We start from the raw sequence: 10,852 nt of genomic DNA, 5'->3' as shown, positions 1-10,852 counted from the left end.
TGCGGCCATAGCTCGTCTTGGCCAGACCTGCTTGACCGGATCCTGGGAACGATTACAACTGCCACGCGGCTTGTCGTTGCGCTAGAATATATGCCGTTGGCCATCGTACAGGCGACTGCTTACATTGCGCACAGAGCGCCGCGCTGCTCAGTGGGACAGTACTTGGAGATGTTTGAGAAAAGTGATCGAAAGAGAGTCACTTTGCTGGACTACGAAGGCGGCCAGCTTCGTCGAGATCGCGACGCCAAGAACTCGATTATCATCACGTGGCACATATCTTTCAATTATATTCGCCAAACCAGGCCATCGTCAGCAGACCTGCTAGCACTCATGAGCTACTTCGATCGGCAAGGCATACCTGAATATCTACTTCGAATGCGTGGGGTTGATAATCATGCTGAGTTGACTGGAAGCGATGGCAATTCGAGCGTTCTCGAGGATGACAATGACGGCGACTGGGATTCGGGCGACTCCGCATCCAGCGATGGAGATACATTCAAGGATGACCTTATTTTGTTAAGAAACTTTTCGTTCGTTTCCGTTACGGGGAGTAGTGACGTCTTCGAGATGCACCGGCTGGTACAAATAGCGATGCAAAAGTGGCTTGCAAATGACGGCCAGGAAGAAAGGTGGAAGCATCAGTTTATCAGCAATCTTTCCACCAATCTGCCTAATGGACAATACGAAAATTGGGCAACATGGAAAACATTACTGCCGCATGCGAGAGCGGCTTCGAGGCACAAATTGAAGGATGACGCAGCATTGCTAGATTGGGCATCGATTCTCTACTTGACCGCCTGGTTTTATGAGAGAATAGGTAGCGGGTATGAGGCGGAGGAAGTATACGTTCTTGCCATGAAAGTCAGGACCAGGCTTCTTGGAAGAGAGCACCAGGATGCTTTGAACAGCATTACCATGGCAGGGTTGGCTTACAAACTTAGAGGTCGATGGGAGGAAGCGGAGAAGCTGGAGGTGGAAGTGATGGAGACTCGCAAGCAGAAACTGGGAGCGGATCATCCTTCCACGCTGACCAGCATGGCCAACTTGGCGTCGACGTTTTGGAATCAAGGTCGGTGGGAGGAAGCGAAGAAGCTGGAGGTGGAAGTGATGGAGACGAGCAAGCAGAAACTGGGAGCGGATCATTCAGACACGCTGACCAGCATGAACAATCTTGCCTGCACGTGGAAAGCACTAGATCGAGACAGGGAAGCACTAGCTTTGATGGCACAGTGTGTTGCAATGCAATCACGCATCATTGGTGCACAGCATCCAGATCATCTGTCTTCGCTATCGACATTAAATCGATGGGAAGAAGAACAATGGGAAGACTACGTTTTGGAAGGAACAGCGTCTTGCTCAGAAGTGGGCAACATCGACTTCGAGGACACTGAGGACTCCGGCGCATCAAGAATCCTAGATACTCTTTTTAACCGTGGTTGCTGGCCGTATAATGCCCAATAGTGCGTAAAGGCAAATAAAACGTAGTTCGCCTGTTCCCGAGTCTGAGCACCGTCTGTAATTTTGAAGTGCTGGTGTCGAGGAATGTGCCAAGTTCATCCATCAATCCAGTGCCGCGACTAATATGAATGAAATCGACTGAATACCGTCGGGATCAAGCTAGCGCCCAAGGCCAACATGCGGTTGCATCCCACATTAGGGAAAACTGATCGGAAGGTATTTGTGGAAATGATGGAGACTCGAAAGCAGGAACTGGAAGCAGTTCATCCTTGAATGATGGGCAGCATGAACAGTCTTGCATTCAATATCTTATGGTAACCTCACATTTGTATCACGTACTGTAGTTATAGCAACAAATCATACAAGGCCCACGTGAACGGCGAAGATATTTAACCCTACAATCAAGCTGTGCCTGTATGCCTCAACAGCGATCCTGCCTCAGTATATGCTAGACCTTCTCGATAGATGTAGTGGACGAATGTAGTCTTCATGTCAATCGAGATCGTTGAAGTCTTCCGGTGTTATTTGTCGTGAACGCAATCGCAGGTACGTACTGCAGAGTCTTTCGATCACTTACGGATACTGCATTCATGTCGGGTTCGACAGGCTAAGGTATCGGTCGTTGAGATCGACGTAGATGTCAGGGTGTTCATTGGTGGGAGGGCACGTTTACTTGGAATGAGACGGAGAAGATTTCGTTCTTTGGTGATGTACGAAGCAACGTTGGAATTGGGGAGTAGCAACGATGTCGTGATTGTGCAAGAGCATCAATGCGGAAGATTCTAGAATGCTGTCTGCATGTTGATCCAGCCTTTCATCAGCGCTAAGCGAGGGCTATCTAGGCGGGGTTTAGCGCTCAGGTCCCCCGAGCTCTAGAGGGGCTTTAGGCGGAAACGAAGCACTAAGCCCTACGGACAGGCCTAGCACGTGGCAGACGCGTCTAAATCCCCCAGCCTACAACGCTACTGCACGACGTGAGGTCACGAATGGTCGGTCTATAATGCATTTCAGCGTTTTACTTGGGCAGGAAAGTCATTTGTGGATTTCGTTCGTCGCCTTGTGCTCATTTGCAGGACTAAAGGCGCAACACGGACAGAACGAGTGGCTCTGGTGAAGTACTGCCAGGTATCTAGAAGTACCCTCATTCCTGACACTGTGTAAAGCCGAAAATGGATGTTTTGTTAACAAATTTTGCCAGACAAAGCGGAAGCCGTTTTCGTTACCTACCGTAGTCACGTCCACACTACCATCTTTCGGACGAAGGAACCTAATGCAATTCAAATCCGCCTTTGAGCTAAGCATATTCACTTTGACCACGAGCATTCTTCCTGCCAAAGGATACACCTGGAGGCGACAAACGTCGAGCTCACCACGAGCGGGTCACGCTTTCCACTGCAGTAGATCGCCGCCAATCACCCGCTACTGTAACATAGATTCCTGGCAACGAAGGACTACATCTCTCGCCCCTAGCCATTTGCCCGACAAGACTGTAACGCCCTTACGGCTGGGTATTCATTCGTCCTCTCACGCAAATTGAGACACCTTACACAAATTTGAATAAAGACTTCAAATGGCTTTTCTGCCCCAGGCGATCCAATGGTGCAGTCGCGTACCGATTGCCTTGTTCGGCTCTATCTTACCCTCAATAAGCCACTCATTCACAAGCTGTTAGTTTCGCTCAGGATGATGTCCGGGTAATTATTGTCTATTTTTATGTGTCCACGTGCATGATATCAGCAGCGACGGAGATTTCTTGACCCGCCAACGTCGACCAGCTTCAGCCACTTATGCGGTTCGCAGGTCCAGTCTGGCTGTCTTTTCGGCCCTGTGCCACATTGCGTGCAGAGGCCATGTACTTGTAACAAGTTATCGCACCGATCACGAAGCTACGAAAGCCTCTCGCCGGAATTCTCCAGGCCCTTCAAGTCGTCGCCGGACGTCAGCCACCGCAATTTTGGGCCTAGAGGCATTAGCGTAAATTTGATTTGAGAGACCTCCAACGGATCCCTGCTCCATTGCTGCAGAGATCAAACTTGTGTAGGAGGGTATCTTTACACGGGCTACCGTACAATTCTGAGATGACGTTTTTACTGGCCAAGATAATGGACTGAGTTCAGGATTAGTCCGTCCACTCCTCGTCTCAGACAACCTCTCAAGCAACATTGTTCCGCTCGAATATGAAAAGTAAAATAGGACAGAAACTGTACAGAAACAGCCCTGGCAGTTAAAAGCCCTAAATGGGAGTTCAAAAATGGGTTGGAATATTTTGGAATATCGAATCGTCTGTCCCGTCTGCCTGTTCACCCCATATTCTTAGCGCCGCAAGGGTAGGGATCTAATCTGCCAAGTCCTTCGATCGTGGCACAGCGCTGGCGCTGTGCAAGATCTTGATCCAATTCTGAACTCTTGGTCAGAACACCAAAAATCGGAGGAATTGGCTAAAATGACTGATCGCGATGCTGCCCGATCAGTCACCTATTAAATCTATGCAAATGGCCCGCAAAGCCGGAAGGAGTTATATAGTGGCAGTTTAGGGGTCAAGATAAACGACCAGTCAGCAACTACCTACCACCAATACTGATCCCATCGTATTATCCTAATTAGGAAGGTAGTTCCGTTTCAATTTTGGATCAATCTACTATAAATCAATTAATCTGAGCACAAACTGGATCAATCTCTAAGGCAAATTGCGTATATTCACGTCAATTCATTCCATTTGGTAGGTGGGTGGATGGGATAGATTGATTGCGAGGCCTGACGACGACCATCGCTCTATCACCAAAATTCATCACACTAGAACAAGCATAACAATCGTCACGTCGAAAAGACCACCGGTCGTAAACATCGCCCGACTAGCAGGGAATGTGCTCTCAAGATATGCTAGTTTGAACCACGGCTGTAGTTCTCACACTTGCAGAAGGGGCATGCGCGAGTGGTTACTCATGGCTCGACCCCTATCAGTGAAGTCGTTCAATCCGTACCACGACTTATTAGCACTTCGCTTAGCCGCGTCCGTACTTTCTTCGAAGCCTGCTGGACTGGTGTCCATCCGTCTTTGTCAGTGGCCGAAACATCGGCACCGCAATCAATGAGCAGTTTAGCCACCTGAACCTTCCCTCGTTCTGAAGCCCGGTGCAATGGTGTCTGCCCGTCTTTGTCAGCCGCCGAAACATCGGCACCGCGATTAATGAGCATTTTAGCCATTTGAACATTCCCTCCTTCTGAAGCCCGGTGCAATGGTGTCTGCCCCTCTTTGTCAGCCGCCGAAACATCGGCACCGCGATTAATGAGCATTTTAGCCATTTGAACATTCCCTCCTTCTGAAGCCCGGTGCAATGGTGTCTGCCCCTCTTTGTCAGCCGCCGAAACATCGGCACCGCCTTCAATGAGCAGCTTGGCCATCTCAACCTCCCCTTCCCATGACGTCTGGTGCAATAGTGCCTGTCCGTTTTTTCCAACGGCCGAAACATCGGTGCCGTGTTCCATAATGGCTATGTTAGGCATAAGAGCGGTGAGCCCAAGGTCCAGTGGAACAACGAGCCAGGTCTCTATTTAGAGGCTGGCTACTATGCATGCGACTGGACTGCACCTGAGGCGAGTATCCCAAGACCTCTGCGGTAATGACCTTTGAAGACTTGCTGTACATATAAGAGCATCAGGTAGATGAGAAATGCCTGTTAAAGGGAGAAATCATGGCGTGAACAAAATTCTAAGAGGTTAGAGATAGGGACGTCAGGATGAGCGTAGGGTGGCGCATAATATGAGATTATCCGCTAGTGCCATGCACGAACCCCGACAACTAAAAATCTCGGCGCTGTGCAACTGCGAATTTGATTCTAAATACAAAACCGCAAGATTCGAAAGACAACAGTCTTCTGAGCCCGAGAGTATCGACCTTGACGACATACGACCTAGCAAATAGAGAAACCATGCCTAATGAATTAAATTCATTGGATTGTCCAAATCCTGCGCCGCTGGCGTCGCACTTTCTCGACGGGCCAACGTTCCAGGAGTTACGAATGGAAGTTGAGAATTCGATTCAACTAGTGACCTTTGATAGTTACGCTCATGGAGCCGCGTGGGCTTGCTAGCTACCAGTGTCAAATCCGGACCGGTGCAGCGTGGGCGGGTTACCAGTACACGAACCCTTGTAACAGAATCGGTCATGGCGAGCAAGAGATCGGTTATGTAGAACTTCTGATAAATAAACCTCCCAAGTCAAAGTGCTCGCCCTTCCAAGGTCTGGCAAGAGTGCCTAGTGCATTGCATCAATGTTAAGCACATGCAACTTCTTATGTGGGCATCATACGGCACTGTCTGTTCAACTATATATCTGTCGAATAAAGCTTTGGGTCGCAAAAGCAGGAGTTTGATAGTTCCTTAGGCAAGTATTATCCTACGACTAGTTCGGCGCAAGTTCAAGTTGTAGATTTTGATGGTCAGAAAAATTAAATTCGCCTGCTACTTGTGACCATTGAGAATCGCATTCAGTTGAGATCTCGATGAGGGGATGCGGGCCTAAACTGGTCCGAACCTACTCGGACGGCTTCAAGAACAAGGGCTTACCCGCCTGGCTGGGGAAACACCATCAGGAAAGGCGGGACCAATCGAGAGTTGTGCCGGAACAAAGGCAGGCTACTCCGGGCGGAGGTCGTCGACGCCGAAGCATATGGTGCCCTACAAGGGCTCGCGGCCGCAAGAGTGATCGCACCGGACAAGAAATTGTACATCTGCCTGGACAACACATCGGTGGTGGACGGGCTGCCCACTAACACCGCTAGAATCGTCGCAAGCCATCTTTCTGTGTTTCCAGGAGCTTGCGTCGGCGCACAGTCCCGGGGTTACGGTCAAGTGGATCCCGGGACATCAGGACATCGAAGGAGATGAAGCGGCCGAGCAACTTGCGAAGGAAGGCGCATGCTTGAAACAAAGGCGGACAGCCCGCCCACGGTCGAATGGGTACGGCGACAACTGCAGGGAAAGAGAAAAGATGAATTTGCCCGCTGGTGGGAAGCGCAAGATGAAGTACGATACAGAGAATCGAAGTCACCAAGGTTCGGCGTATTTGGCGAGAAGCTCGCATAGCTGCCATGTAGCCGTAACACCACTAACGAATCATTCTCGTGAGTTTTCATTTGTACAGTAATTACCCTCCAGCAACTTTGCGCATCTACCTGATCTAGATCGATTGATTGATTGATCTTCTCTGCATGGGCCGACCTGTAGGGCTGATATTTCGTCATGTTTTGTTCACGCCCTAAGATCAAAAAGGTACGGTATACCCCAAAGAATAAATACCTGCCGATTACCACGCTCACCACTGAAATGACAGGTGCGAAGCTCTTCTGCAACTGAGCGCGACTTAGCAAGAAAAAGAGGGGTTGTGGAAACGCACAGTTTGATGTTGGACCGAGCTCCTGCCGCCCTCGGCCTCGGTCAAACCCACCAAACATTTTGCTGTTCCAGCCATTCTTCTCTCAGTCACACCTATTCTCCATTATTTGGCTTTTAACTTCTGTCATATCCGCTGTGGACCACGTATTATCATAATGGGAAAGAGTAGGAAACTCTTCCCATGGAGGACAGCACCAAAGTAACTACTAGCGCGAGGAAAGTACAGCTAAGAACGAAATCAGCCAAATTAGTATATCGAAGCTCGAAACAAGCAAGCCAAACATCGCATTCGCCAGTGCATAACCACGGATCCCTATCACCACAGTATGGATAGACATAAGCGAGTTCAGAAAGCTTGTGGGAGGTGCAGGCAGAGGAAGATAAAGTGTGACGGGAAATTCCCTTGCAGGAGATGTAAGGACGATGGTCTTGTATGTACAGCAGGTACACGGAAGAAGACCGAGTGTAAACAATTACCAAGAGGGTGAGTTGCCGCCGACCTAACGTATTTTGGTCTAACACAAAGCAGTTACGCTGAAATGCTAGAACATAATCAACTTACGCTGATTGCTACCGTTCATAAGCTCTACGATATGGTGCGGAATGGCCAACAATGGGAACTTGACGAGCCCGAGCTCAATGATCGAGGCCAACCTATCATTCACAACATTGCTGCACTTCTTGGGTGCATTCGACCCGATGCGGATGCGGCCGCGGACCTGCTTTCTCTCACGGTCTTACCTGAACAAGAGGGCGATTCATCCGAATTGGCTGCAGAGCCTGAAGTTCACCAACTGGAGTCACACATGACAACGGTCATCTCGGAGACAGACGCAACGTGTAACCTGATAGAACGAGCAAGCTCACCTGAACTCGGCCAATCAGACTCTGAACAGGACTACCGGAAAATCATGATGAGTGGTCAAAATATGCAAACATTATCATTACAAAACTTCACCTCATACAATAGCTTTGACACGAATACAATTTTCACCGATCCGGATGCCTCAACAATGTTCCCAGTACAATCGACCTACAATCCGACGTTATTACCGTCAGGCGATATTGTCAGGCCTGCATCAGTGGATGGCGTTTCACCGCAATTCATGCAGCAGATGGGACATGAACATGGTCGATTTTCTGCTCAGCTATATCCTAGTCGAATACGAGTTTTGCACGATCAGGTTTCAAATCTTGAATTGCCCCAATCCGAGGTCATGCTCGGCTTTGGTGGCCAAGTGACCTACTCGGGATACAGCATCAATTCATCAGTCACATGAACCAATCCGTAGAAGGAAGGGCTCGCATCATGAACATAGCTTCACCTGCCATTTTTGGCCGTTACTCCCCTGAAGTCAAAGCTAAATTAAATGCACCAAAATAGGCCGAACCCCGACAGTCAGGTGAACGGCAGTCATTCCCAATCCTTGGTCAGTTCCAGTCCAGCAATGGACAGCCACCCCTAGACAGACAGAGGAAAAGGACGAATTGCTGGCATCATTGTCGGTGCTATCACCGTCACGGGTGCTTTGGTGCATTGATGTTGCTGGTCGCACAGCGGCTGCAGCGGAAAGGATTGAAGTAGAAGACGAAAATGTTTACACCTGATTCCTGGTTCTCACCCGAATACAATGCGCCATCACCACACAGCTCAGGGACAAGCAGGCGCGGTCTTCTAGGCAATGATGTGAACAGTACCAATTGTGGAGACGAATACACTAGGACAGGCCATAACCACAGGAATCACCGCAACGACGCCTCGTCCCGTCGAGATAGATTCATTTCAGGACCAATCGCATCTGAGAGCTCTCTTGGATGGAGATGACCTCTTTGCCAAAGAGCCGGATATCCCAAGGAGGAAGGATGAGCAGCCCGGTGGGCAACATGACAGTGCAATGAGCTCAACTCTCAGCGAGGTTGGAAATGAGGAAGGCCATTTGAATATAAATTGGACGCCACCGACCTCTCCATGCTGGCTTCGTTCTTTGTCTTCTTCTTCACCTTACTCTTCCGACCTTACGTGACTCTCAGTCTTGCCATCCATCCCATCTTTCCTTCAAACAACACCAGCAACAACGACAACAGCAATAAAATGGATAAGGGGTTGCTTCATTCTGTCAATTGGATTGACTTCAGCCGAACCGAGGAAGATAGTATGACAGTGGTCGACCAGACAACATGTCTCGAAGGCAGCGACAGCATGGTTGAGATAGAAGGGGATGCGAGCCCCTATTTGCCATGGAGGGATGATCAGACTCCAGAGGACATTTTCGACATCGAAGCATATTCATCTGACATGCAGTCAGAATCATCGGAACATGTACAAGGCCACACATATTGTCAGTCTCTGTCATCTACGAACACCGAAGACGTACAGAAAAGAAGGAATGCACCACTCATCGCCCATGCTGGAACAAGATAGCACAGAGTTTGGCGACGTCCTCGACATGAACGACATCATGGCTTCGTTTGCACTCGTGGGCAGGGATAGTTGGGCATGCGTTCCTGGAAGCAGATGGCATCCACCATGATCCTGCCTTGGACATGCCGAGCGATTATCTCACCTTCGTCGTCAACGAAGAACGCTTTGCCTTCGTGCTGTCTGTGGTGAATTCCCATCAACGAAACGAAAGTGCGACCGCGTTGAATGAGGTCTCGTCGCACCACATCGTGCTCGGGATGATACTTGAGAGGATATGCACGGAGGTGTTCAATAGTCTGGTTCCCTGGAAATAAGGGATCTTAATGCCAGTGGTCACTTCGCCTAAGATTTTGCCTTTGGAATTCAGATAGCGCGTGTCGAGATAGATAAACTTTGCGCCGTTCATATCTGTCCTCTCTTCGCAATGATTGAAAAGGACACACCTTGACGCATCGGTTCCAAGACATGTAGTGAATATCTCCATATTTGGCTCAAAGAGGGCCCATAGTAGGTCGTACGTGATTTCGCCCCTTGCGATCAGGGCAGACAGTTGCTCGACTGTAGGCTGGAACAGAGTATTGACATAATCCATAAACAGACCCAGATGCTTGCCGACCATTTCGTCCCTGTGGTCGTCCGCATTCCGCTTCGAGCGCACATTCAAGTCCTCTCGGATATGAAACACATGGTTTTGCTCAATCTAGAGATGACTAGCGATGGAATAGTGCGGTGCTGCGGAACTCGTACAGAAGGAGCACTATTATCCAATGAGACACCACGTATATCTCGGAAGACCTCCCTAAGCAGGTCGCGCAGGTATACAAATTTGATATCGATGAAAGAAGTTGTCTTTTGAGTATTCCTATCTGTAGTTGAGTTAGGTAGTGTCCACGACCAAAGATAAGCGGAACTGACCAATCCTGTTCCGAACAACAAAGGCGTATTCGTCCAGCTTGCCTAACTGAGGATCAACAGCATTGGCAACTTTGTATTTGCCCTCTTTCTCGCTCCAACTGCTTGGGGGTTAGATACGTTCCATTAGTTTGGGTTCAGGCGTATTGAGCGTGTACGGTTGAACAGGCTCATCCTCCTCGCTCACCTCCGCATCGTCCTTCATCAAGCCAGATGTAGAGGCGGTGCTCGATGTAGTCTTTCCATCCGCGAGCTTCTCAAGTGCTATTACAAGCCGCTCAGTAAGATGCCTCCCAACAGTGCCGTCTTTCTTGTCCTCAACCTCTCCTGAAGGAGCATTAGGAATCTTCTTCCGCAGGCCGAACGAGGAGAAGATACCCGATTTACCACCACAAGCTTCTTTTACAATATCAACGGCAAGATTGAAGCTGCGGTCTGCTTCACGGGCACCCAAGAAGAAACGTTTGGATTCACCGGCAACAGAACAAGAGCGCACGAACCGAACATGGCATAATCAAATCGAAAACCGTTATCGAAATCGCTTAATGCGCATTTTCAAGCTCTTCTGGAAACCCTCCCACAATATGATGGCGAAGACCGAAGGATCAGTCAGGGTGGGGAATCTATCTACATCTATCTACCCACACTTCTAGCAGATAGATATAG

The 10,852-nt window shown here is 49.2% G+C and overlaps 5 protein-coding genes across 5 annotated transcripts; 3 read left to right on the top strand and 2 right to left on the bottom strand.

Moving 5' to 3' along the window:
- Positions 1-57: 57 nt before the first annotated feature.
- On the top strand, positions 58-1,461 carry BKA67DRAFT_679622 (uncharacterized protein; the record flags this gene model as incomplete). Its single annotated transcript, XM_046108879.1, has 1 exon — positions 58-1,461. The coding sequence occupies exon 1, from the start codon at positions 91-93 to the stop codon at positions 1,459-1,461; it is 1,371 nt and encodes a 456-aa protein (XP_045957954.1). The 5' UTR covers positions 58-90.
- Positions 1,462-4,428: 2,967 nt separating this feature from the next.
- BKA67DRAFT_537296 (ankyrin repeat-containing domain protein) lies at positions 4,429-4,944 on the bottom strand (the record flags this gene model as incomplete). Its single annotated transcript, XM_046100294.1, has 1 exon — positions 4,429-4,944. The coding sequence occupies one exon, from the start codon at positions 4,942-4,944 to the stop codon at positions 4,429-4,431; it is 516 nt and encodes a 171-aa protein (XP_045957953.1).
- Positions 4,945-6,765: 1,821 nt separating this feature from the next.
- On the top strand, positions 6,766-8,108 carry BKA67DRAFT_679617 (uncharacterized protein; the record flags this gene model as incomplete). Its single annotated transcript, XM_046108878.1, has 3 exons — positions 6,766-7,176; positions 7,217-7,336; positions 7,382-8,108. Coding segments are annotated over exons 1-3 (990 nt in total), but the record flags the coding sequence as incomplete, so codon positions are not given.
- A 713-nt stretch (positions 8,109-8,821) lies between these two features.
- Positions 8,822-9,274, top strand: BKA67DRAFT_660230 (uncharacterized protein; the record flags this gene model as incomplete). The annotated part of the gene is made up of 1 exon (XM_046107584.1): positions 8,822-9,274. One exon carries the CDS (start codon positions 8,822-8,824, stop codon positions 9,272-9,274), a length of 453 nt encoding a protein of 150 aa, XP_045957951.1.
- A 98-nt stretch (positions 9,275-9,372) lies between these two features.
- BKA67DRAFT_328506 (uncharacterized protein) lies at positions 9,373-10,124 on the bottom strand. The gene has a single exon (XM_046096223.1). The coding sequence runs from the start codon at positions 9,891-9,893 to the stop codon at positions 9,471-9,473; it is 423 nt and encodes a 140-aa protein (XP_045957950.1). The 5' UTR covers positions 9,894-10,124; the 3' UTR covers positions 9,373-9,470.
- Between the last annotated feature and the right edge of the window lie 728 nt (positions 10,125-10,852).

This window comes from Truncatella angustata, assembly GCF_020726525.1.
Source record: "Truncatella angustata strain MPI-SDFR-AT-0073 chromosome Unknown BKA67scaffold_5, whole genome shotgun sequence".
Taxonomy (NCBI): Eukaryota; Fungi; Ascomycota; class Sordariomycetes; order Amphisphaeriales; family Sporocadaceae; genus Truncatella; species Truncatella angustata.
This window is presented reverse-complemented; position numbering and strand designations above follow the sequence as displayed.

Bases quoted from the DNA above. Each gene is read 5' to 3' on its own strand.
- BKA67DRAFT_328506 (XM_046096223.1), bottom strand. From the start codon at position 9,893: ATGGTCGGCAAGCATCTGGGTCTGTTTATGGATTATGTCAATACTCTG.